This window comes from Apteryx mantelli, chromosome 30 (genome assembly GCF_036417845.1).
Source record: "Apteryx mantelli isolate bAptMan1 chromosome 30, bAptMan1.hap1, whole genome shotgun sequence".
NCBI classification, from domain to species: domain Eukaryota; kingdom Metazoa; phylum Chordata; class Aves; order Apterygiformes; family Apterygidae; genus Apteryx; species Apteryx mantelli.
The window spans coordinates 4,033,449-4,058,883 of NC_090007.1; the positions used below are offsets into that span (position 1 = coordinate 4,033,449).

At 44.6% G+C, this 25,435-nt stretch overlaps 1 protein-coding gene across 1 annotated transcript in view; it reads left to right on the top strand.

The window, feature by feature from the left end:
* The first annotated feature begins 617 nt into the window (after positions 1-617).
* The window catches only part of FBN3 (fibrillin 3), a 111,382-nt gene continuing 86,564 nt past the window's right edge, over positions 618-25,435 (top strand). The window contains exons 1-4 of the mRNA XM_067312582.1: positions 618-759; positions 3,555-3,857; positions 22,565-22,647; positions 24,928-25,026. Coding sequence (XP_067168683.1) covers positions 3,688-3,857; positions 22,565-22,647; positions 24,928-25,026 — 352 coding nt within the window. The 5' untranslated portion in view covers positions 618-759; positions 3,555-3,687. The remainder of the gene's footprint in view (positions 760-3,554; positions 3,858-22,564; positions 22,648-24,927; positions 25,027-25,435) is intronic.

The window sequence follows — 25,435 nt, forward strand, 5'->3', positions numbered from 1 at the left end:
TGTTATATCGCCAACATACTGATTTTTTTAATTTTATTTATTTATTTTGAAAAAATGCTTGCAACCTCAAAAATTTTCCCTTCTGGAGCTGAGGCCACTTCTGAGTGTGAAGGTCCTTGGCTGGGTCACCTTTTCTTCAACTTGTCTGTCTTCCTATAATTGTTTCACATTAGTGGTGCTAAGTGCCGGAAAATAATCAGGAAGAAAAGTGCCTTTTACCTGAAATCTTTTTCTTTTTGCTACAGGATCCTTCTTCAAAAAAAAAGGTACGAAGAATCCGCTACAAGTTGCAAATGAATTATTTTTCACCAAATCTTTTGATCTGAAATCAGTGTTGCTAATGCCCATCTGCCTCCTGCAGGTCCTGCTTAAAGTTGGAACAAACGGTCACTGCATCCAGCTGAACTGAGTATGTTCACTAATTAACTGAACCACGCGAGTCCTCAGCTCACAAGGAATGGCTAGGTGATAATCATGTCTGCATTCAAATGCCTCTTGCTAAACCCAACCTCTCCCCCCGCCCAACCCCTCCTTGAAGTTAAAAACTTTTGGCTCAAGAATGCGGTAGGGTTGTCCTCTTGCTACTCCCACTCCTCCTGCACCCCTTCTCCGCGGCAAGGCCCTCCCCCTGTCCAATTTGGATTAGGCTGTACCTTTTTTTCTCTCCTTCAAGGGTGAGGGTTTTATTCCCTTCTTTTCTGCCCAGATCTCCACTAAACAAAGGAGCTCTGGGCACATCACCAGTTCCAGGACATAAAGGTATTTAAACAGTTTCAGACTAAATCCAGACCCGCATAGCTAAGAGCTGATTTCTTTCTCTTTATCTGTAATTGACTTTGCAATTGCTTAACTGCCTTATTGTATTTTATTGTGTTTTGAACATTTTTTTGATTAATTTAATTTGGACACTTAATGGCATGGTTTTGTAATGTCTTTCCTGATCCCCTCCAAACTTGCAGATCAGTTTTAAATCTGATTCAGTGATTGATTCTCTCTTTGCTTTGTCAATGTATTTCTTACAAACAGTGTTTGATGGAATTTCTCTGAGCTGAAAATAATTTCTGAGTCTTTTTTTAAACTCTCTTCTGATGGTGTAAATGACTTTTCCATACTCTCTTAGTAAGACTTGTGTTAACGCTCTCGGAGTACGTGCCTGTGTATCGATCATTTGTCACGGTTCTAATTTCTCTGCGAGGAAATGGATGCATCTGGAGTCTCTTCAGTTTAAATTTCTGCATGAAGGCTGGAAATGTCCTGAAGTGTACAACTTTGTGCTTTTTATGAGCTCTTTTACTTGTGCGTGCTACCTTGAGAGCTCTAGGAGCAAAGGAAATGCTCCCTTTTGTCTAGCTGAAGATAATCATATCCCAGTCTTCAGCAGACAGGCATGTGCAGCAAAGTAGCAGAGCTCGCAAGGCTGCAGGAAGGGCAGTTTCTTTGTCTCTGCCTCTGCTCCCAGCCCTGCCTTTTCCTTCCCACTCTGTCTTTCTCATTCACTGCATTTGAAATATTAGAGCCTGAAAAATGCATGCCCTCAAGATCCGAGAGATTCCCAGCTGGGACATTGCTCTCAAACTGTGAGGATTTTTTTTTTTTTTTTTTTTTGGTTCAGACACATTTTCTGCCTTGTCTGGGCTGATTTTTGCCTGCTTTGGGGCTGGGCTGGAACTGGAAAGTGCTGCTGTGGTAAAGCAAGGGGGACAGTTAGGGGAGGCTCAGGGGCCCTGTCCCTCCCAGCAGGAACAGACTGAGAGTCTCTGCCTCTCTCAGAAGGAGCAGATATTTCCATTCTGGGTGGAGAGGGGAGACCTGTGAGGATTCCTCCCCGAAGGAGCAAACTTGGGGTTTTGAGGTGAGAGATGCTTTTTGACCCTCCCCTGCCCAGGAGAGCTGAGTGGAGGGTCCCCCAGCTCCAGATGGATGGGGGTGGGCAGCGGAGCAGCTGAAAACTCATTTGCACATGCCAGTGTAGGGCTGGGAGATTTGGGGAATGGGAGGGGCAGTGGGGGCTGGGGGAGGAAAGAGAAGAAGCAGGAGAAGGGGGTACGGTTTGGGGAGCAAGTTCTCCTGTGATCTGTTTTACAGAGTCTTTTAATCTGGCTTTCTCATAGCCTCCGTGGTCTCCCACCCTGAGGCCAGCCTCACAGCCCTGCGTGCTCCTGGCACGCTTTTCCCAGTATTAGCACCCTCAGCCCAAGCCCTGGGGATCTCTTACTCATCACAGATGGTCACCAAATTCTGAGGGCCTGAAGTCCCCTTTCTCCAGCACTCCCATACCTGGGTCTATATTGTACCAGTACCTTTACCCTTGCCTGGAGCTATTCTCTTTGCACCCAAAGGCTAGACCTAGGAAGACTGGAATGACTAAAATAAAGCTGCTTCGGAGATCAAAGTGGGCTCCCTGTCTCCTTGGCACCTTATGGCACAAGCTAAACCCCAGCTTTCCCTCTAAGCTCTGCCACCCTGCTTTCCACATGCTGGCCCACAGCAGAGTCTAGGGGCTGCCCACAGCTACCTGAAGACCTTCTCTCCTGTGTCACTCAATTCCTGGGAAAGGAGAAGGGGTCATGCCTGTCTCCTCCCCAGAAAAGGTTCATGTTCATCAGGACTGATCTACACAGACTTGCTTAGGGCAGAAAGTCTCTAGGGACTGAAGACCTGTGGTGTGATTTGGGCCAAAACCCTAGATCTGGTCCCTGCCCACCTATGGCCCAGCTCGTAGGCTTTGTTGCTGGCCTGCAGCCCTGGCACAGAGCATGAGCACGCTTTCTCTCAGAGAAGTGCTGGCTACCTTGTGTTTACCCTGACGTATACCCACAACAGCAGGTATGAGAGTCTTCCCTGCTTCTTCCTTTAGCCTGCTTTTAGCCCCATTTCTGCCCTTCACAAAGACTTTGGACCCTGCACCCCTCCTCCATTCCATGGCCTCTCGTGCTCAGCTGCGTGGCCAAGCTCAAGGGCTCTGTTCATACATCCCTCCCAACATGCTTCCTGCCTCACCCAAACACTGGCACCCATGTCCCTTTGGTGCGCTATTAGCACCCCCTGCGACTGCTTTGCTCAGTCAGCAAAAGATACCAGGTATCTGAGGTCCATAAATAGGATCTGGTCTTTCTTGAAGAGCTGGTCTCCTCTTGCTTCGTAGCCTTGTGTCTCATGTTGCCCCGGTGAACCCAGGTGCTATGCTGAAGTTATTATCATAACCCACTACCATGGGCAGGCCAGTGAGGACACACACTCATTGGTCACTCTTTGTTTCTCAACCAAGAGGGCAGGAAAAAGAATGGAAGGGCAGGACCATGACTTTTGGAGATCCTCTGTTGGCTTCCAGCTCTTGGGAAAGGAAGTCTTTGGCAATGATGTGGTAGGGAAAGAGAGTGTGAGCATGTTGGCTGCATGCACAAGGAGCCAAACTCAGTGTGATTTTATGACCTCACTGTATTAATTCTGGGGAGGGACAGACTGGGATGAGCAATCATTTTAAAAATGTGAAAGCCCTTAAGAACACTTGTGTGTCTCTCTCTCTTTCTTTTTTCCTCTATCTCTGCTTCTAGAAGGGGAACGGCAGGACGGCATCTTGGCACTTAGGGGCTGCTGCCAAAAACCATCCTCCACCAAGGCAGCAGGGACCCTCCAGCTGGAAGAAGCTTTCAGGGCAGCAAGGGGAATCAAGGAATCCGTGCCACCATGGGGGTATTATGGCTGGCAAGGTTCATGCTGGGATGTACAGCAGTTTTGTATGTGGAACAAGCCCAGGGTCAATATGAAGGGGACTTGCAGACAGACAGATTTGCAGGCTATGAGGAAAGACAGCCAGCAAACAGAGTGAGAAGAAGAGGCCAAGACACTTTACGAGGGTACGTTTAATGTTCTTTTCTATTTTATGATGCAGACCTTGGGTTATTATCATAGCACATAGAGACCAGCTTACAGAATTGGTTTTTATATCTTTTCCTTGAGCTCAAGAAGGAATCTGCTCTGCAGACCTAGGGTGGGAGGAAAGGTCATGCTACAGGGGATAGATAAGCAGTTGGAGAACCCCGATCTTCCATGTGAGTAGGGTGCTGCATATTGATGTGTGCTGCTTTGATCACTGGATCACAGCACCTTAGGGCTCACCTGTTGGGGCTATGAAAAGCCATCAACATCCTGTCTGCTTGCAGGAAGAGTGCTGGGCATATACATGGAGTGATGGCTGTGGTTGGGCTTTCCACCATGACTACTAGGGATGCTGGTAACTCAGAGGTTTGGCCCTGAGGTCACCCTCAGATCTCTGCTACCAGTCGAGGCTCAGGACCGTACTGAGAGATTATTGCCTCTGATGGCTGCCTTTATATGATGGACTATGTCTGGAGGGGAGGTGGCTCTCTCTACTGTTTCTAATGGGCAGGTGTCCATGTTGAGTTTCCTGCTGTGAATTAAAGTTGTGGCTTGTGGCCTCACCCATAGACAAATGGGTGTGAGAGTTGGACTTGTGAGCGTCTTCCACCCGAGGAGGGAGACAGGGCTCAGCTAGAGAAGCCTGCAGCTTGTGCTGCAGCTTAGCTGTGTTTTCATGCTCTCAGGATGGTCCCTGGCCCCAGCATCAACTGTGGGTTATTTTAAGTCTGCCTGGCTGTAGTTCTTGGAAGGTGTTCCTGTGTCAGCGGGCAGAATCAGAGCAGAACGTGTTACACGCGCAAAGTCTGGGCTGCGCCAGAGTCCTCCAGAACTTGCTGGGGAATGCTTCTTAAATGGGTCGGAGTGCCATGCATCCAACCCAGACAGTCAGATGTGCAGTGTTTGGACTGGATCTGGAACATAGATCCTGGCAATAGAGCTGCCAGGGGCAGGGCTGTGGGGCTGGCTGCATTTACTCTTGGAGTTCAAACGTGCATGGCCGCTTGCTAGTGCTGTTGCAGATTCTGAAAAGTTGGACAGTGACTGCTCTGTTGGGACTCAGTCTTTTAAAAATGAGCTATCAAAAGCAGCTATTAACTCGCTCATGGGTAAGGGATCCCCTATGTCTCCCACAGCATGACCCATAAGTACTTTGTCTGTGCTTCTCTTAGGTATCTTTGAGTGTGTTCATCCCTGAGACAGAACATCCCAAATCTTTACGACTGAAGGGGATGCGGGCCATTTCTAGAACTCAGCGACATAGGTGACCAGATCATGTTTTCAAAAATGACTTAGTAGCTTAAATCCTTTCTAATTCTGGTGAGTCTGAAGTGTCCAAATACCAAGTACGTTTTAAAAATGGAGCCCAAATTCCCAGGTTAGAAATGTTTCTGAAAACTTATGTCTACTTTAAAGCCTCAGACATTAGCCAACGTGTAAATAAAGCAATACCAAATTAGCAGTTGTGTAAGTGCCTAAAGGCCACACAGTAAGTTTGTGGTAGCGTCAGAATCAGGCCCGAAGTGTCTGGTTCCCAGTCTCCTGCTGAGAATTAAGGGCCACACTGCTACCTCTTTCATTTTCTCTTCTGCTTTCCTAACACTCTCTGAAGCAATTGCTGTAGGCAGAGAGAAGGCCCCGGAGGGGTAAGTGCAAGGTCTGTTTAAGGAAGTCTGTGCAACTGTAAATTAAGACAACTGAAAAATCATTGTTTCTTGGCTCTTGGGAGAGCAGTCTTGTTGCAAAGGATGGAATCACGATGGGCAACACAGGGAGAGCTGGCAAATCACAGGGTGGCTGGTGCCCAATGCACTTCCATGCTCTGTGTGACCCAAACCGGCTCCTAGGTTTTGTGTCCAAATCTCCCCTTTAGGATTTCTAGCCCTTCAGCTATTGAGCTCTTTCAAATCTCTTTTTCCAAGCAGTGATAAAACCACTTGAGATGAGAAATCTATTGAAGAATGATGTTTTAAGGGATGTTTTACTGGGCTCAGAAAGCAGCTACAGATGTCACCAGCTGCAGTGTTGTAGTTGGGCCTGGCAGCCATCTCCTGCAGAGTCCGAGACCCAGTAATTTTGTTTGTAGACTTCCCAAATGGTATTAATCCCTCATCCTTCTGCTGTGCACTGAAACAATTCTAGAGAGCTCCGGTCAACATCTTGCCTGAACCAGGTCTTGCTACCTTAACACATCAGAATTCCTTGCTGCTGTAAAATCTAACTGCATATGGTACCCTTCTTTGGGGAAACCAGATAAGTCATAATTTTAGGTTTGGTTTACTCACAGACTAGCATTGCAGTAACAAAAGAAGCAAATGAACAGTGAGTTATCTTGGTGCAAGTCTAAGTGTAAGTAAGGGTAGGTTGTTTTGTTTTGTTTTGTTTGTTTTTTAATTTAGTAATTTAGAGATTATACTATACAGACAGGCATACATGTGTGAGACAACCTGAAGGAAAGCCACCTATCTTGATAAGCTAGATCTGGCTTTTGCTCTACCATTTGTTCCTGTATGTGCCTCCTTTTCTCTTGAGTGAACCGTATATTCTCTCCATCTCTAAATTGTGTTACATTACAATTTGGACAAGGACATGGGAGCCCACCTGGTATCCTCCTGCCTAGAAAAGACTGGGTGGGGAGAGATTCTGCTGAACTGGAGGGCTGTGACTCAGATGTCCTTCCAGTTCCTTCCAGCTTGCTGTATGGGGAAGTTTCTACCAACTCTGGAAGAATCAAATATCCAAGCATTTATTCAGTGTTCCTTTTCTCTTAAATATCTCCTACTTCTGAACACATAGCACAGCTTCCTGCAGTACAAATAACTCTGAGGGTTTCCCAGGAAAGCCTAGAGTAAGCTCAGGGCATCAGAGCTCATGTGTTATGAGAGCAGCACAAGATATCTACTCTCTTTTGGTGACAAATGACTTAATGTGAAATCTTAGTCTATTAGTACTAATAGAAATACACAGAATCAGTTAATGTCATAGAGCTCGTGGTGAGAAACTGCCTTCTAATAACTCTGTTGTAACCCACATGAGCTCTCCTTGCTGACTGGCAGGGTGAACTAGCTGTGTGAAAGGACTGAAGGACTTATGTAGACAACCGGGAGCAGTGAGTGCTGGTTGGTTAAAAAAAAAGGTTTCAGCAATGCAGGAAGAAAGACTATATATGTTTCTGTTGGAAAATGCCACTTGCAGTTCTGTTTCCATCCCAGTCCCCTTTAATAAAGGGAAAAACATGAAATAAATGCAAAACAAACAAGCCTGTGATTCACCAATGCCATTACAAATAACAACTATTAAAGTAATATGGAGTGATAAATCACAGCCAAAGCAATGATTTAATCTGTCCTTAAACCCATTAAAATAGAGACAATTTAAAGTGACTGTCTTCTGAAAGGAACAACACTGACAAATCCATTTATAAGGCAAGATTTGAATGGGATTATTAGTTTAATGAACTATTGAACAGTTTCCAAGAGCAAGAATGTGTTTAACAAAGGGAAAGAAAAGATGATTAGTCTGCAGCCAGCTGAGCTGTGTGCTGGCAATATGATTTCCTGTAGGTTTGTGGCTGCCTGTTTTTTCAAGTCAGAATAAAAGCTCAGCTATAGCCTGAGGTTAAACACAATGAGTTATGTCAAGCCCATTACTTATGAAATGGCCACTGCAATTGAGAAGATGGATGACAAGAGGCTGTTTGGGGAAGAAAGGTGTTTATCATATGTCTTCAGTCTCTCTGACTTACACAAGAGACGGAAATGCGTCTAAATGAATCGTGGGGAATCAGGAATATGGGGAGCTCACAAGTTGCTCTACTGTAGACTTGTGACACCTTCTTAGTTTCCAGCTCCATGCTGGAGAAGGGAGAGGAGTGGCACAGGGAGACTGCACTAGAATGGCACAGACGGAGTTGCTGGAATGTAGATAGAGGCTCCACTGACACCTAAGCTTGGAGGTTCAGATCCAGCGGAAAGGGAAAGCCACGGACTGTGATTCTGGGCCACGCGGCACCAGTTTTAAACTGGAGCTGACACTGGGGTGATGTTTAATGGTAGAGGAAGGTTGGACATAGCAGAGACCAGCTTCACCGCATTATCAGTTCACTCTGAGATGTGCACGGGGAGCAGATGAATTCCAGCAGCATTTTAAACAGTCAGTTCCCGACATTGCAGTTCCACAGACATCTTAGTACAAGAATTATTAGCTCTCCTCCACTTTCTTGTCCCTGGGTAATGGATTCTTACCCCCACACTGCTTCACTCCTTTGTGTTAGGGTTGGCGTCAGCCTGGATCGCTTTCCTGACCTGGATTGCAGCCTGAATGCCTGTGGAAAGGATGGTGCAGCACTGGAGCAAGCAGCCAGGTGTGGGGAGAGGATAGGGCTGCTCTTTTCAGAGGCTAAACTAGTTTGCATTGGCCCAGAGTCCTTGTAGAACTAGAGCACAGTGAAACCACAGCCGTGTCCCTTGTGTCTCATGGTGCTTGCTGCTCGCCTAAGTGAATATTATTAACCTTCCTAATTTCACTGTAAAAAAAAAAAAAAAATCAATCTCTAGGACGTATGTTTCCATACACAAATGCTCTGCTTGACAAAGACCAGGTTTGTTTAGGACCCACAGCAACTGTAACTTTCTCCGCACAGTGACTTTGATTTTATTTTAGCAGAAATATATGCCTTCAAGATGAACTGCTGGCCCAAGCAGTACCATCACTGTCAGACATTTCATGATTCAGGGCCTGATTCTGCTCCTGCTAAGTTCAAAGACAACATTTTGGTTGACTTCATTAAAAAGAATAAGTCTGAAATGGTAGTCAGCAAATCTGTTATGCAGTGTTACCAGCTCTGCTGCTACTGTAAGTCTAGTGAGAGGTATCGATTTCCTCAAAGCCCTCGAGTCAGAGGCCTTTAAAATGCAGGAGAAACTCAACTTTCATGTCTTATAAAGAAATCATTTGCTTGACCTTGAAGGTGTAGAAAACCACCTTGAAAACACACATGTGCACAAAAAGTAACAGCGGGCTCCAGTACTTATTAAAAATTGTTGCCTGGAATTGACTGTGCTGCTTGTGGTTGCCCACAGGTCAAATATGATTTTTCTTATGAGACTCTCCATCTTCAGCAGCCAGCTTTGGGAGGCGCATCTCCCCTTAGAAACAGTGAGGAGGAATATGTCAGCAAAGAGCATGGACAAACTCTAGCAAAGTTTTCTTCCCTTCTCCCACCACGTTCCTACGCTGGGAGGAACGTCGGTGTCCATGCTCCAAGGCTTGTTAAGATGAGCACACAGCAGCTGTACAGCAGTTCAGTGAAGGTGCAATCTGAGAGTCTTTTAGTGTGATCCAGTTCCCTCTTTAGCACATCACGGCTGCTTCCAGGCCCACGTACGCCACACATGTAAACCTTGATATTTAGTCAAAAAGCCAGAGATCAAATATTACAAACCTAACAACAGCAGGAACAAAATGAAGGCGACAGATGGAGACTTCTGACTTTGAACTCTTGTTCCCAGATTTCCCTGGTGTCTTGATTTATATTGTGAAATGGTTGATCTTGGACTTCTGGGCTGGTTTCTCTTGTTATTTCTAGGAAACATGAAGGCGGGTATTGGCATGGCAAATAATTATCCGGCCTAGAAGATATAGGGGTTTTGTTTGGAAGCTTTAAGAACTGGATTTTTGATTTATTTAAGGAGGAAAAAGGATGGAAGAGTTGATATTGCTGCTTTCCAAGTGAAACTGCTGTGCAGTTCCTGGAAATCAGTTGCATTTTTAATCTAAGTCTTCTCTATAATTTCTTGCTGATGTATAGGATTTAAACTGAATTTTACACAGGTAGGAGAAGACTTTCCCTACCATTATTCATACAAAATATATGAAGATCCAAATAAAGGGAAAGAAAAAGAACTGTTGAGAAATAAAAGGTGTATAAGAAAAGACTTTATGGACACTCATTGTTAAAAAAAAGTTGCAAGCATTATTGGGCTTGAACTCAGCACTAACCAAAGTAGATGAAATCCAAAAGCTATACAGATTCTTTTGTAAGATTTTCCTTACATTTTTCTTCATTCCTTTTATGAAACTGAAGAATAACTATGCATTCTTTTAAAATTAATTTCCCTCTCTCTCTTTAATTGTAGTTTGTAGCTAAACTTGCTGTAGAGACAGGCTTGTCTTTCTGAAACAGGAGAGAGGTTTTTGGAAAGAGTCTTTGATCACATTGCTTGTCATGCTGATAATATAGGAGGAACTAACCCTCCTGACAATTGGTACCTAACCTAATGTCCTTTCAATAGATGAGATGACTCAGAAGAAAAAAAAAACCTTTTTTTTTTAATGCCATGGCATTTACATTAAAAACAGAGGTACCAACAGCCAAAGAGCAGTTTCAGCAATCTAGAATAATTCACTGAAAAGAAAAACCTTTCTTTTTGGCTCATGTTTGTCTTTTTCCAGGTCTCCATAATGGAGATAATGCTTGAAAAAAAAAGGTGAGATGTAGGGTTTTTTGGTGTGTGTGGGGGGGATGGGGGGGTAGAGTGACACTTTATGTAATTCTTTCATAAGCAAAAGAAACCTGCTCTTTTCTACTTCTAAGCAAGATGAAAAGAAAACAGATGTATTAATATGAGCATGGTTCCGGTCTCCTGCAGTATGCCTTTTCTCACCTTTATATGTCTTGTCTATTTAACCCCACAGATGTTGAGAGATAACAGTGTTAATCTGTGCAGTAGAGCCTATTCCTAGTTGCTCAGTTAAAAACTGATTTTGGGGGACTTTGTGGCAAAATTCTCTCTTGCTGCCATAGTTTAGCTGCCAAAATTCTTCTCTATGCTGCCATAGTTTAGCTGATTTTAATGCTGTTATAATTTTGTTTCCATTTCAGTCCAAAGAGAATTTAATATAAATTAGAAGTAGGAATGTAATAACCATCTAGAAAAATAAGTTCATTTCTTCCCATTTTCCAATATAATAAAAGTGAAAACAATAAACCCCTGAATAACTTCATGATAAACTGCATAATTGCTCAGTTAAAAGGTACATATTGATATCATGCATGCTTCTGGTTAATTAAAGAAAGTGCTAAATTAGGTGTCAAGGCTATCTTTAGTTTCAGATCATCCTTTATCTAGGAAAAATAGCTAAAAAATGCAAACAGGAATTAACATAATTACTTAAATTAAGACTTCCTTCCTGCTATCTCAAATTACAAGGAAAAATAGTCCCTGTTCGCTTAAAACAATCTACACTGGCTAGAGTCAGTCTTTGGTTCTGAGAGCAGGAGCAGTCAGTGACGTACTATTCCACTTCTTTCCAGATCTCCCCATTTCCCTAAGGAGAACTGTGGTGAATATCATTGCATAGGGAATAATTTCGGTTTCCCCAAGATCTTCCCATGGTTCTTTGGACTTGCACTGCTGGTTGGTGCTTTGCTCCAACCCTGCTTCTCCTAAAAAATCTCTTCAGCTCAGCTTTGCGCTGCACTGGCTTTTCCCTCCCCAGAGGACAACAGCAGTTTAACAGCCTCTCTCCCCCTTTTTTTTTTCTGCAATATTCTTTGAATCTCCTGGTTCCTCATCTTCTTGGGGGAGAGTAAATTCTCCATGTAGCGGGTACCACCCTGGGGCAGAGACCTTTCATGACTGTGCCAGACAAAGCATGAAGCAGGGCCATCCTGGAATGGTCTTTAGGGTTTGTTGGGTAAGCCCTCCCAAGAGTACCCAGCCCTTTCCAACCTCAGTGACACGGTGCCTGTCTCAGTTCAGGTCTTAGGAAAGTGATCCGTTGCTCGGCTCAGCACGCGATTTCAGGATGTGAATACTTGTGCAGTGCCAATCTCGCCCAACAAAGTAGCTGTTGCCAATTTTAAGGTATGTGGCTTTACTGGTGTTAACAGAAAGCTGACATCTCTGCACCTTTAAAAACAAATTCTTAGAACCCAAAAGAAATTGAAATCCTTGGGACTTGAACTCATTCCTAAAACCTAAACGTAAGCTGGGCTGCTTTGCAGAACAAGAGTAGGATTTCTCAGGCGGGAGAAATTAAGTACTTCCTTTGCAGGACTGAATCAATATCCTCCCATTAAAACAAGGGCTTGCCTGGTGCATTTCTCCCTCTGCGTATTTATTTCTGATAGGAACAGCTGGCTTCTCTGGCGGTAATGCTCTACTTTCTCATTTGCAAACTACTTCTCAAACTGTATCCACTTCATGAACATGCATAGCCCTGGGGAAGCATACAGTGAAAGTACGTATAGCACAGTCCTAGGCTTGTAAAACAGAGAAATCGCTCTAAGAAATGTTGGCTTCTGCTCTACATTTCAGGGATTGGATGAGTCAAGAACTAAGAGGACACAGATATGCTTCCCTTTAGGCCAAGGATACAAAAGTCATATTCAAAAAAATCTGTTCTCGTGCCCAGAGACAATAACAGATACTTGTGGGTGTGGGACATGTGACCAAAACCACTATCGCATTTGTCAGTAATTATTGCCCCCTTAGTGAGCTCCACTGAGGATGAGGGTGACTGAAGCCTGTAATGGCCCCATTTATTGTGAAAAATGATCCCTGGGGCCTAGCAAAGAATCCATCTAAGATCAAAAACAAAAAGAAGCTTGAATCATAGGAAAAGTTCCCAGCTTTGATGGAGAGGCAGAACTATCTTCCCTGGAAAAGTCACAAGCTTGAGTTGTACAAGACTAGAAAATGTAGTGTTTATATTTATACAAACTCATCTCATTGCACAGGCATGAATTTCGCTATAAGAGAACAAGCTGCAAGAGCAAATAATCTAATAAGAGTTTCCACATCTCATCTTTAAAATAGCTCTTCTGTGGCTAGGAGACAGCCCTCCTTTCTGCAATATCAAATCAGAAATTCTCACTAGCCTGGAATTAGATGAATTGTCACTGACTTGATAAATTTACAGCAATATTTGTGCTTGATGGCCATTCATAAAACTGAACAAGCAGAAGTGCACTGATAATTGGCCAAACCTATTGCTGGATGATTTGATTTCCTCATTAAATATTTCTAAACTGAAATCTGGCAAACAGGAAAAAACTGAAAACCAGAGCAAGGAAGGTAGAGACTATAAGCAAAACCTGTCTCTTTACATGCCCCAAGGGGCTTACATTCATCTCGTTTAAGATGTCAGAATTGCTGCAGCCCAAACTGAATGTGGTGTTAGAGCAGAAGAGAGTTTTACATGTCTCTCAAGATACCCATAGTATACAAAGAAGGGAATAATAGAAGGAAAATTGAGAAGAAGATGGGGCAAGCTTAATGGGCTCCTAAAATTAGGAGATTGTGTTCCAGCACGAGAGGATGTATTTAGCACCGTTTCAACTGCGTGTGTCAGGAATGGTGAAATTGCGGACTACACTTCCCATGGGGCAAGAGTGAGTTATGGAAACAAAACACCCAATTGCAGGTGTAAGAGCACATCCAGTGCTCAGTGGGGGAGGAACAGGATATTTGCAAGTTGGGGTGAATCACAGCTTCCTGCCTTGCAGCAAACTCCACTGGGGGGAAAAAAAAAATGCTTCTGGAATTTGGCTTTGGATATCACAGCCAGACAGATGAGGGTGGGAAATGTCTTGGGAATCTCCTGCTCACCTAGCTCAATCCTGCTAGAGATGCTGGACGTCTGCTCAGACAGCTTTTCTTGTAGGGATGGGAGGAAGGTGAAAATACCACTGCATCCTCTCTCCCTAATCTTTGTCTTTTTAAAGGGGAGTTTGAGCTTGTAGCTCACATGGGGCTCAGCTCATCGATGCCTTGACTGACCTGCCCAGTTTCATCACGTCGATGGTAGGCTGTCCCAGCCCATCTTCCTGAGCTGAAAAGCTCTTACTGGTACACCCTGATCTTTACTGTAGCATAGCTAGAAGGCGCACACCTTCCTTTCCAACTTATGGTCAGTTGAAGATGAGTTAAAGCTCTTGAATGACCTACATGCAGATGGGCATTGCCAGTAAGACATCTAATATATTTAACTTTAAGCATATGACTTAAATGCTGAATGAAGGCAAAAGATCTTTAAATACTTTTAAAATTTTCAAATTCATTATCTCATATGGCCAAACAATTCTTTGTCCTCACAGGACCCACACAAAGTTGAACATGTACCATGTCTGATTTTGCTCAAGAGTGTCAATAAAGGGCACATAATAAAGGGTCATGTTTATAGCCTGGATAGGTCAGCAGACATCTTGCCTAAATAGATTTCTACAATCAACACTCCAGGATAGCTATTTCTTTCGTGAAATGGTAGTTGTTTTAACTGCATAGCAGCTCTAGATGATCTTTTGGTCGAAAGTTAAGAGGAATGTTGTAAACCACTGACAATATGGAGATGTCAAGGAGGAGCCAGAATCATTCTCCATGCTTTTAGTCAATCTATGGAACTCTTTTTCAAAGGAAGCTCTGGTGCTAAACATAAGTTAACGCAGTTTTAAGGAGAGGCCAGAGAAGTTCATGGAAGACATTCACAGAAGGTTATTAGATATATAGGAAATATATTCAGCTCATGAGGTCCTTCATCCTAAAATGATTAAAATTGAAGGAAATACTAGAGGAAATAATCATATATGTGCACACTATTCTTATATTGCTCTGTAGGCATCTGCTTTTGGCCACTGAGAAACATATTGGGCTATATGGTCACTTGGGCTGATCCTGTATGACTGTTCTTACAAAAAGGAACAGACTTTAGTCAGATCCTGTGAAAAGAACTTACTGTTTAGAGAGAATGAACTTTCTAAACAGCTGCTAAGCAAGGTCTGGGGATTGATGGTTGGGAATGTTGTTCAGAGTTCATCTTGGAGATCACTTCCTTGAATCTTTACAAGAGGTTTCACAGATCACCAGTACCCAAGATAAATAGGTCCAAAATATCAGACAGTGAGATTTCAACATGCAAACAGCTTACTAAAAAGTTTACTTCTACACTGACCATAGAGGCAGTCATTTTGAAAAAAAAAGAATCAGGAATTGGAGACCTTTGGAGCAAAGTCCAGCCCTTAGAGAGAAGGAAGCAGCTGAGTAGCTTGCCAGGAGGAGAACTTAGAGCGGTCACAATGGCCATCGACTCTTAGTCCATGGGAAGTTTGTGACTGTTTGTCCCAATGCATTTAATGTCAGCACTGTTTATTGGTTTAGGGCTAAGAGTGTAATTTCACTTGTCTGCAGGATACTCAATGAGTCCAGGAAACAGGGATCAGCTTATGTTTTACTTCGTATCTCTTGGCCTGGCCAAGCAACCATTCAGTTTTCATAGAAATGCTGACTGGGAAGGCCCTCTGGAGGTCTTCATCAAGCCCCTCTTGGAGCAGGACTGTCCCAAGAATTAAATCAAGTCACCAATGGTTTTGTCTAGCCAAGTCTTGAAAACCTGCAGGATAGTGCTTCCCCACGCCTCCAGCGACTTGTCCCAGGCCTGCACCACCCTCCATGGAAAGAAGCTTTCCTTCTTGTGCAAACTGAACCTCCATTTTTGGCTCAGTCATCTTTATAACTGCCCTTTAAGTAGCTATTGGCTACTATTAGATTCCCTTTGGGAATCTAAGAGAGCTGGGATTGTTTAGCCTGGAGAAGAGAAGATTGAGGGGGGATCTTATCCATGTAGATAAATACCTGATGAGAGGGAGGAAGAAAGACAAAGACAGACTCTTCTCTGTGGTGCCCAGTGACAGGACAAGAAGCAACGAGCACAAATTGAAACTCAAGAAGTTGCATCTCAACAGAAGAAAACACTTCTTCACTGTGAAAACACTTCAACACTGGACCAGGTTTCCCAGAGATGTTGTGGAGTCCGCACCCTTGGAGATATTCAAAACCTGACTGGACATGGTCCTGGGCAACCTCTTCCAGCTGACCCTGCTTGAACGGGGAGGAGTTGGACCAGATGATCTCCAGAGGTCCCTTCCAACCTTAACAAATCTGTGCTTCTGTGATTCTGGGAAACAATTCCCTTGGATATGCCAGCCATGCTCCTCCTAATCTAGCCCAGGATGCGATCTATTCATATTGTAGTTTTCCCCATGATGACTTTGTTCAGCAGGAGAGGAAGCAGACCAAATACAGCTTTCATCTCTGTCACAGGAGGCCCAGTGTGTGGGTAGGTGGTGTCTCCTGGGTCAGCTGAAGATATCATATCCCACAGAGTTCATCAGTGCCTACTTGGTAGAGTTTAAACCCTGCACAGTTGTGCCGGAGAATACTGTTGAATGAGGATTCCCTGACTATCTCTGACCAGGGACTCAGGGTAGCTCTGTTAGCTGTTGAAGATGGTCTGAGCAAACACAGCTTACTTTGTGTAGGCTATGGACTCATATGATCCCTTTTACAGAGAGCTGTGGACCGTCAAGGGTTGCTAAGGGGCAGTACCATCTTCATTTGCTCCTGACATTTGCCAGATGAACATCTGGCAGTGTCCTGCGAGCCTTCTACACAGGGAAATGTGCCAGGTGTGTGTCCTGTGAACAATATAATTCCAGAATGTCTAGGAAAATTTCTATTCACAGCCTATCTTACTCCAGTCACTCCTTTTAAGGCTCCAGGACTGCCTTTGGCTGTATTTTTATGACCATATTCTGTCCTATCTATTTTGAGGACCTGTATCATGGAAGAAGTCTCCTGTCTTTTGATGACCAGCTTTGTGGCTGTATAACAAATGAGCTGGAGTACTTCTGACCCTGAAACCACCAGGCACTGATCCCCTGTATTGGCTGGGGAAGCTGCTCACCAATAAAGCAGTGGGCTCCAGACCTAGCATTAAACTGCACAACTGTATTTTGGCAGGGCAGGAGGGTGGTCCTTACTGAGTGTTGTGTCTGAAACAGAGAAAGAAGAATTTGTCTTTGATTGTTTGGCTGACATATCTGTGTGAGGAAAATCAGGACTGGGTCTGATAAAAATGCAAGCCATATTTTTATTATCAAAGTCTTGGTTAAAAAAACCCAAAGCAATACTAATTTCTGAGACTACCTACTCTGTATCCTCCACTTGTTCTTGCCATCCTGAGGAAAGCAGAGATTTGCAAGTGACTGACACTCTGCAGGGCGTCATTAGCTGGAATGGGGGCCCTGTACAGTTACGCTCTTGGAAATGAGAGAAGCATCACTCTCTGCAGTACTCCTGGGTTTAATCTTCAAATAGGCTTGGAGTAACCTGAGGCCAGGGTGTGAAGATCATTAATGTCAGATCTGTGTATCCAATAATACAAAAAGAATCTAGATCTGGCACCAGTATGGGATGTCATTTCTGTTGGCTCACTCAGATCACACAGCAGAGAGACTGTGTGGGCTTTAAGATCACATACTAATACTTGACCCAGCTGAAGTTAAAATGGTGCTAAGAGAGATACTTAACCCAGGATAATGTCTGATAATATTAACTTGCCAGAATTTGTCAGAACAAATCCGAACCAGCAGATTAAATAAGTATTTGAGTTGTGCTGTGCATCAGCTATTGACAGCATTTTAAACTGGGAAGCAGAGCAGTACCCTTCGCTGCACAGAAAGTTGTTCAGCATGGTCTGTGCTGCGCAGGGATCTTCTAAGTCACAGTAGTCACCGTAAGGAGTAGAAGCTAATATTGCTTCTACATGGGAACTTCATTGCTCAGTAGTGTTCTTTAGGCTTTGCTCTCAGTCCAGCTCAGTGGTTCGGTCATTACTGCAAACTCTGCCTAGTTCCCCTTTCCCTGGGACTATTTTCTATTAATTTCTATTCACTTTGGGAAGATACACCTGCAGCATATCTGCTGCACCTCTGCTCTGTGTCTGCTGCACGTCTGCTTCACATCTGTTGCACGTCTGCTGTGTCCCTGTTATGTCTGCTGCGTCTCTGCTGTGTGTTTGCTGCCTGAGCACTACACGTCTGCCGTGTGACTGCTGCACGTCTGCTGCGTTTCTTATGTCTGCTCTGCATCCCCAGCATATCCGCTGTGTACCTGTTGTGTGTCTGCTTCACGTCTGCTGTGCGTTTTCCACATGTACGTTGCATACGTTATTTGCACGAGTGCTGTGCGTCCCTGTGCACTTGCCGCGGTTGTGCCGAAGGTGGAAGTGTCCTGGGAGACTGATTCGGGCTGTGCTGGGCTCCACCAGCCTCTTCCAGCCAGAAAGAGAATGTACTGCCCCAAAGCACTGCAAGTTCTTGCCAAAATGCGGCCTGGAGCCTGGCGGAGGAGCCCCGCAGAGCGCTTTCGAGATCCGCTGTTGTGTCCCGCACCTTCTGCCTTCCCCGGCCCGGCTCGCTGTGCTGCCTTCTCCCGGCCCCCTCCGGGACACGGCAGGCTGAGCGGGCTGGGGGCAAGCCCTGAGTGCGGCCGGAGGGAAAAATCCTCAAAAAAAAAAGAAAAAGAAAAAGAAAAAGAGGGCAATGTTTCCAGACAGAAACAAAGGCAAGTTCAGGAGAACTTGGACTAATGGCAGAGCTCCTGTAACAGAGACGTCCAGGATTTGAGGAAGGGCAGGTAAGACAAGCTCTGCTGGAGTGCAAACACATGCAGCGAGCTCTTCAGGACATGGTTCAAGCGGGCTCTGCAAGGCCACAGTCAGCGATCGGCCTGTTGTTTTAAAGGGATGAGGGGCAACGGAGACAGTCCTTGCCTTGTGCCCGTGCCTTGATGGTGGCAGGATCCCAGAGAGCCCAGTTTGGCTTCTGTGCTTGTGTCAGGACCTGGGCGTGATATTTCAGGGAGGCGATTTGGAAGGAGGAGGACAGAGCAGAGGTCTGCACTTAGCTGGGTGACGCGGTGCAGTCTGTTTGCCCAAGCAAAGCCCAGGCTTTTGGTGTTTGTTACACAAACTAGAGCCGTCCAGACATTAATGTCATTTGAGACGCTTAACTATTTCAGAAGCAGCTAGAGAGAGGCGTGTGTCTTACTGCTTTCAGATATTTAGGTGAGGTGAGTGGTGATATTGAACTACCACATTTTTCCTGAATGTCACGTTTAGTATTTCCCTTTTTTTACTGTTCTCCACTGAATCATCTCAAGGAAGGTATTGGCTGGCTGGGTACGCGTCACTCCCTGGAGGTGGAAACACATGATCAGATAGTCCTTTTAGGTCCTGAAGTCTGTGAATCAATAAATGTTACTTTTTCTTTTAAATATATCCGCAGGATGCACAGACTACCTAAGAGTTTAACAGCACTTTGGTTTGGATGGGAGGTGAGGGCTCATTTTGGTAGAACAATAACATGAACAATGACAGCATCGTCTTTAGGCTTTTAATGTAGATGCTCTGATTTTAGTTTGAAAGCAGCAACCCCAGGAGTATTAAGGGTGAAGACAGCTCACAACTGGGCCTCTCTAAAAGGGCCAAATGAGGCTTGTTCTCAGGTGTGGTTTCCTCACAGCTGCCATCTACAGCAACACAGGCCAGCAGCAGAGTTGTTATAAACCAACAGGGAAATGAAAAGAGAATGTTCCCTGGAAAATAAAATGAATTTGTTGATGTAATCGAAGATCAGGGATGATTTAACAGGTTTTCAGGAAACCAAAACCAAAAAAACCAACAAACCCCAAACCCATGCTTTTGGAGTTTTTGAAAATCAGACGTTGTTGCTCCACTCTGCCGCATCCACACAGTTGCTCCCGTGCTGAGGCACCATATAACTAGAGATTTCTCCGGGTAGCTATGATATGCATATAGCTGTGGAGATGCACTTCACAATGAAATGATTTACAGAAAACATCCCAAACTGCACGGCAGAAAATGCCAAACCTGATTTGTTCAGATGACCCCACCCTTTCTGGGCAGTGATGGTGATAGTTTCTAATTGTCCATCACCAGCTCCAGGAAAATGGCTGAAGTGGTTTATGTAGAACTTTTAATTAATAAAAATTAGAATGAGGATAACGTAACGAGCATCAAAACCCAGAAATTTTGGAGGATTGATTCTGAAAAACTAAATTGATCTTTTCCTTTAGAGTGATGTAACAGTCTACATAGGTGCACTGGGGAAGAGACTTTGTAAATAAAGAACTCTTCTGTTGAGCAAAGAAAGATCTAACAAGATCTAATGGCTGAAGGCAGAAGCTGGATAAACTCAGATCCCCCCCAAAAGCATGCACTTTTAACAATGAGGATAATTACTCACTGGAAAACTTCACCTAAGTGTACACTCCATTGCTGGTGATTTTAGGTCAAATGCTGCTGCTTTTTTAAAAGATGTGATCCCTCAGGCATTTACAAAAGAGGTTGGTGATTTGCTGGTCAGGGTCTAAAAACACTCTGTCTACACTTCTCTCTCCACTGCCCCTTCCCTTGACTGTTTGATTCTTTGTTAGAGTCCAGGCTTCTCTGCTACGGGAAGCATGACTCCACACTTGGCAATATCAGAGGAGTATGGACATTGCATGGGTTTGTGGTTTTCATGGTTTCGTTCAGCAGTTTTTCTTGGAAAGTCAGTTAGTTCATTAGTGGATGTGTAGCATGACACAACATGGTGAAAATGCCATGCTGAAGTATATGCCTGGGCAGGATCTCTTGCCTTCTTTGATATGTGACATTGATTAAACCACCGAACAATCAAATGAAAGCAGAGAAAACCATGACCAGTCTGTCTGAATGACAGATTGGAAGGTGCAGGAATTTGCTAATTGCATCAATGATTTTTAAAGACTTCCGAGCTGCCTCTGCAAAGGCCTTCCATGCAACTCCTGATTCTTAGCACCCTCAGAAAGCTGCTAAATTAACACATTTTCCACTGGGTCCTAGAACCACATACAAAGGGGTGAAGGAGGGGATTTAGGAGCAAAAATTAATGGAAGAGGGACAGTGCTGCTCACATATAAGGAATGTGCATCAAGGGGGATAATGAAGTCCAGTAGGAGTAGTTTTCAGAGAAGAATGGACAGAAGAAGAGTCTGCCATCTCCAGAGCGTGAGTCAGTAAGGAAGAGCAGGGCCGTGTCCACTTTGTGCACCCACAGCACTGCTGAGCTTTATGCACAAGTAACAGATGCCCTAGTTCTGTTCGTTATAAAGGCATACACTCTCTCATGGCCTCTAGAGTTGTCTGGCACCAAGGTCTCTCTGTTCCCACGTGGAAATGCAGGTATCCAACTGGCTGTGTCTAAATTTGGGGATGTGGCCGTGTTCCTGAGCTGGAAGCCTATGCGCGTTACCCTGGTTTCATATCAGGATAGACCTGGCTGTGCCTCACATCTCCACAGAGCATTACAGGGGTCATTGTAGGGCTGTGGGGTTCTTGGCTTACCTAGGCAGGCAGTCTGGAGTGCATCAAGTCCTGGACTAGAGCTCCTTGTCTGTTTGTCTTTCTGTTTCATCATTATGACTTTTTTTTTTTTTTAATTCTTAAAAAATAACATCTCTGGGGTCAGAGCTAGGGCTATGTGAAAAGTCATTCCAATATTAAGCACCTGAGATGTGCCTGTCTGTGGGGTGGAGATGGCTTCAGCTCCTAGGGTGTTCTTGGGAACATACCTCCCCTGCAATGGACACACCTTGGAGAAAAAAATATATAAGCACATTTACTACACACATTGATAGCTATGGAGCTGTGTGCTCAGCCACACAGGGAGTTGTCATGCTCCAGGCATGCCTGCTCCTGCCAGCCTTCTGGACCTCAGGCAGCTCCTGCAGTCTCATCTGTGTCTCTCTGAGCTCAGAGGAGGCACTAAAGTTGGACCCAGGCTGCTTCTTACCCATTTGGGAGACTGTGACAGCAGTTATAAGAGGATTGTACCACAAGTCTCTCCTCTGTCTCCAAAATACTAGCTCCTAACTCAGCATACACCCTCACCTACCTTCCTGTCTTACCTAGCACAGGTCCGCCCAGCCCTCGTTCAGCATCCCCCTCCAGATTCGATCATGCCTATCAGCCTGCCTCAGCTCCCTACAGACTCCCACATCCCCGGACAGCTCAGTACAGGTCCTCTCTTGGCCCTGTCGCACTGATTTTGCTCCCGGATCTTGGCACTCCCCAAACCTCTGCATTGGAGATGTTGCTGCCAGACAGACATAGACTGGATGTTATGGGCCTCAGGAAGGAAGCTGTTTTAGTGCTCAGAGCTTTGGTGGCCTTCTGCCACGTGAATTCCCCTTACTCAGAGAACCAGTCCAGGGCTAGACCTGCTTTGCTGCTTGCCCCTTCTCAAGTCCCTCTCTCCAGCAGCAGAAGGAACTCTATAGAGTTTCTTCCAGGCAAGTCTGTATTGCCAAAGGATCAGAAAAAAACTTCTCCATGATGGCACATGGTCACTGGTCCACCAGCTGAACATCCCTGTCACAGGGAGATGACAACAATGAATTTCATACAAGCCATCAGATAGGCTCGGAGCCAGTGACTGGCAGTGAGAGCTCCATCTGCTCAGCTCTAGTTCTGAGCTCCGTGACCCCAGCACTGTGCATCTTGGCTTAAACAATGGCAGTGTCAGATGTGCCCTCAGTCCCTTTCACACAAATGTGTAGCTAACTGGGGTTGTTCTGCACAGGCAAGTCAGAAGTTAGTTATTAAAATAATGTTTGGTGACTCCTTTTGGTGGGAATTAAAAAACATGGCTTGTTTAAACTCAGAGTGAGGGAATGCAATTTGGCAGAGAAATGTAATGCAAGAGGCTGTTCAGTGTGCTCTCATATAGCAATGATACATGCTGGATTTATCCAACAGTACTGCACAGAAACAGAGGAAAAAATTTGTTTTTAATTTTCAGACCCAATGTTTGTGGCTCAAGGTTCCACTCCTACTGCTGCCCGGGCTGGAAAACGCTGCCTGGAGGGAACCAGTGCATTGTCCGTGAGTATCAGTTTTCCTGTTAAGGGCACCAAGTGAACTAACTGCCATGTGGGAAGGAATACATCTCTCACGCTCGAGCAGATGACAAAACATTTCATAATCCACTGAAACAGGAGCAGTTGTTGTCGGGAGTTCTCATATCTGCTAGCCTTGATTAAAACAGGGTGGTTGCAATTGGTCCCATTTAATGTGTGGCCTTTTATCTCCTGCCAAATTGCCACTGTGTTCCTTGTTGCTAGACAGCTTGTGGTCCTGTTTTAGAAGATCAGCCTCAAACAAAAGCTATTGGTGACTCCTGAGAAAGTTATTTTGGAGCCGCTTGTGTAGATGAAATCATTAGTTGCTAGGACAACAGCTAGTTGCTGACATTGCAAACGTGTTGTCATGAGAAGGTGTCCTGTTGTCATGAGAAGGTGTCCACATGCAGGAATTTGTATCTTCCTTTGAATGGCCTGTTTCTAAAGCAGGATGCTGATTTAGATAGATCACACCTTTGTTTCCATAGGTAGTTGTTCTTATTTGGAGCAGAGCATTATTTTACTAAGAAGTACTGATATATGCCTGTAAAAACATTAAGGGGGATAGGACCTGCAGCTGATGATTCCCATGACTCTAGGGCAAAGACATGAGCTATGGGGAGATGGAGTCAATCCATCCTTTGGAGGATGCTTCCTTGGGAAGTAAATGTCAACACTAGAGTAAATAAATGTGATTCTCACTGGAGACAATAGGGGTTATTGTCCCTGAATTTGGCCATGCTTCAAACCGAAACACAGGAAATACATGGTGTCCTGGAGACACTAGCCATATCTGGTACATACCAAACATCAGACAGCCTCCTGGTATGCTTGTGTCTCCTGGTATTTTAGATTTCTAAATGACTCTTCTGCATACTTGGCGTTGTATGTAAATGCCCTTCTCCAAAACTTCCTAAAAATAATTCACAGTGGGAAATTTCAAGCTGAGGAAAACAGTAGATTCTTTTAGTGAGACCTGCATAGTAAAGGTCATATATTTCAGAAGTAATTCCACCTTCAGAGCTGAAAACTCAGCCATCTTAGAGAGAAATGTCCCATGTTTCCTGATACACCATTGTCTGGGACCTCAAATATACAAAACTGAGCCCAGAGCTGCAGATATTCTCCTGTTAAAGCAGAGGATGTGTGGTATATTTTGAGTGATGGGGTCAGCTTTTGTGCCATTTCACACAATGAATAACCAGTGTCAGAGAATGATGTTTTACTCACTTAAAAAAAAGGGAGGGGAAATAAAGAAGCACGATGACTCAAGAGTTAAACGCGTCAGACTTCACCTCAACCTCATGTGGTGACAGTAAGATCCAGAGTCCTGTGTCCTCCCCTTTCCCCACAAGGAGAAACAAGCAAATCCACAATCCTCCTCCCCTCAGGAAATCCACTGTTCTGTGGACAGCAGACGCCCCACTGAGGATACCAGGCATAGAGTTGATGCCGGCTACAGTGAAGGGTTAAGGAGCTCACAGCCAAATAGCTGCTCGGTGGCATGCGGGGTTAGTGACATTCAGGATTGTCTGCTGACTTTTCTCATACCTGTAAAATGTGCCATCTGGGCTCACCGTCCTCAGGGAACTGATACTGTAACTGTATTTATGAAACACATGGAGATGAGATGCTTTCACAGGACTCTAATAAAATCTGTGCTTACACAGGTGGAGCAATACTGCCAGCTATGCTCTTGGCTTCCATGGCACAGGAAGGGGAAGAGATTAGCAGGGGTCCCAGCCAAGAAGTAGGGACTGATATGAAGGCATCCTTCCAATGCATCTCTGGCTGACTTAGTCTCAGCCCCTCACCCAACATGAGATGCATCTCAGTAGCAGTAAATTACCTCAAGCCAGATTATGGGATGGGAGACACTTCATGGAAACACAAAAATTCCCAGGAAAAGAACAACCTGGCTGAATGCAAAGGTCACTTGTCTCTGCTAAGAAACGTTCAAAGCAGGCAGAAATAGTGAAATATGTCACCCCTTCCCCATCCTCTGCTGGGGGCAAAAGCAATGTGATAACAGGACCTGCTACAGTCTGTGATTAAAGGAAGATGTCTCCTTATGTGTGAGTGGGTCCTTCTCACTGTTGCTCTGCTCGGGCCGAGGTCTTCGAGGGATTTCCCCAGCTTCCTCCCCGGGTTATTCTTCTTAGAAAGAAATGAATTCACACCATTTTGGCAGCCAAAAACATGTTGTGAGCAAGTTCACAGCATAGTACATTGTGCTAATCACTGTCTCCTTCTCTTCCTCCAGCAATTTGCAGGAATTCTTGTGGTGATGGGTTTTGTTCAAGGCCAAACATGTGTACATGCTCCAATGGACAACTTTCTCCCAACTGTGGTTCAGCTGGAGGTAAGAGAACATTGTTGGTAATTTTCCTCCCTCTTGAAAAGTTATTTGCTCTGCTAAAAATTTCCCACTCACAATGAAAGGTAATGAAAGTCTCTCTCTGCTTCCCTTAAATACTTTGGGTTTTGGGAACCGAATTCTGATCTAAATTGGGCAGGACTTCTCATTTTGAATGGTGCTTTTACTGAAGGGTCCTCACTGTCCCTGGTACCTAGAGAAAACTGGCAGTGTGCTCGCAATTTCTGCTACTTTGGTATGAGAAATCTTGCAGGATGCAGTTCAGAAACCAAATCTCACAGCAGCAAATAGCAACATCATTGCCAGAGTCCATCTACTCTGGCTGTTCCCAGAAGTGCAATTAAATGTGTTAGTGCTTTTGTTAACCAAATAAATATTCTCTCCAACACAAACT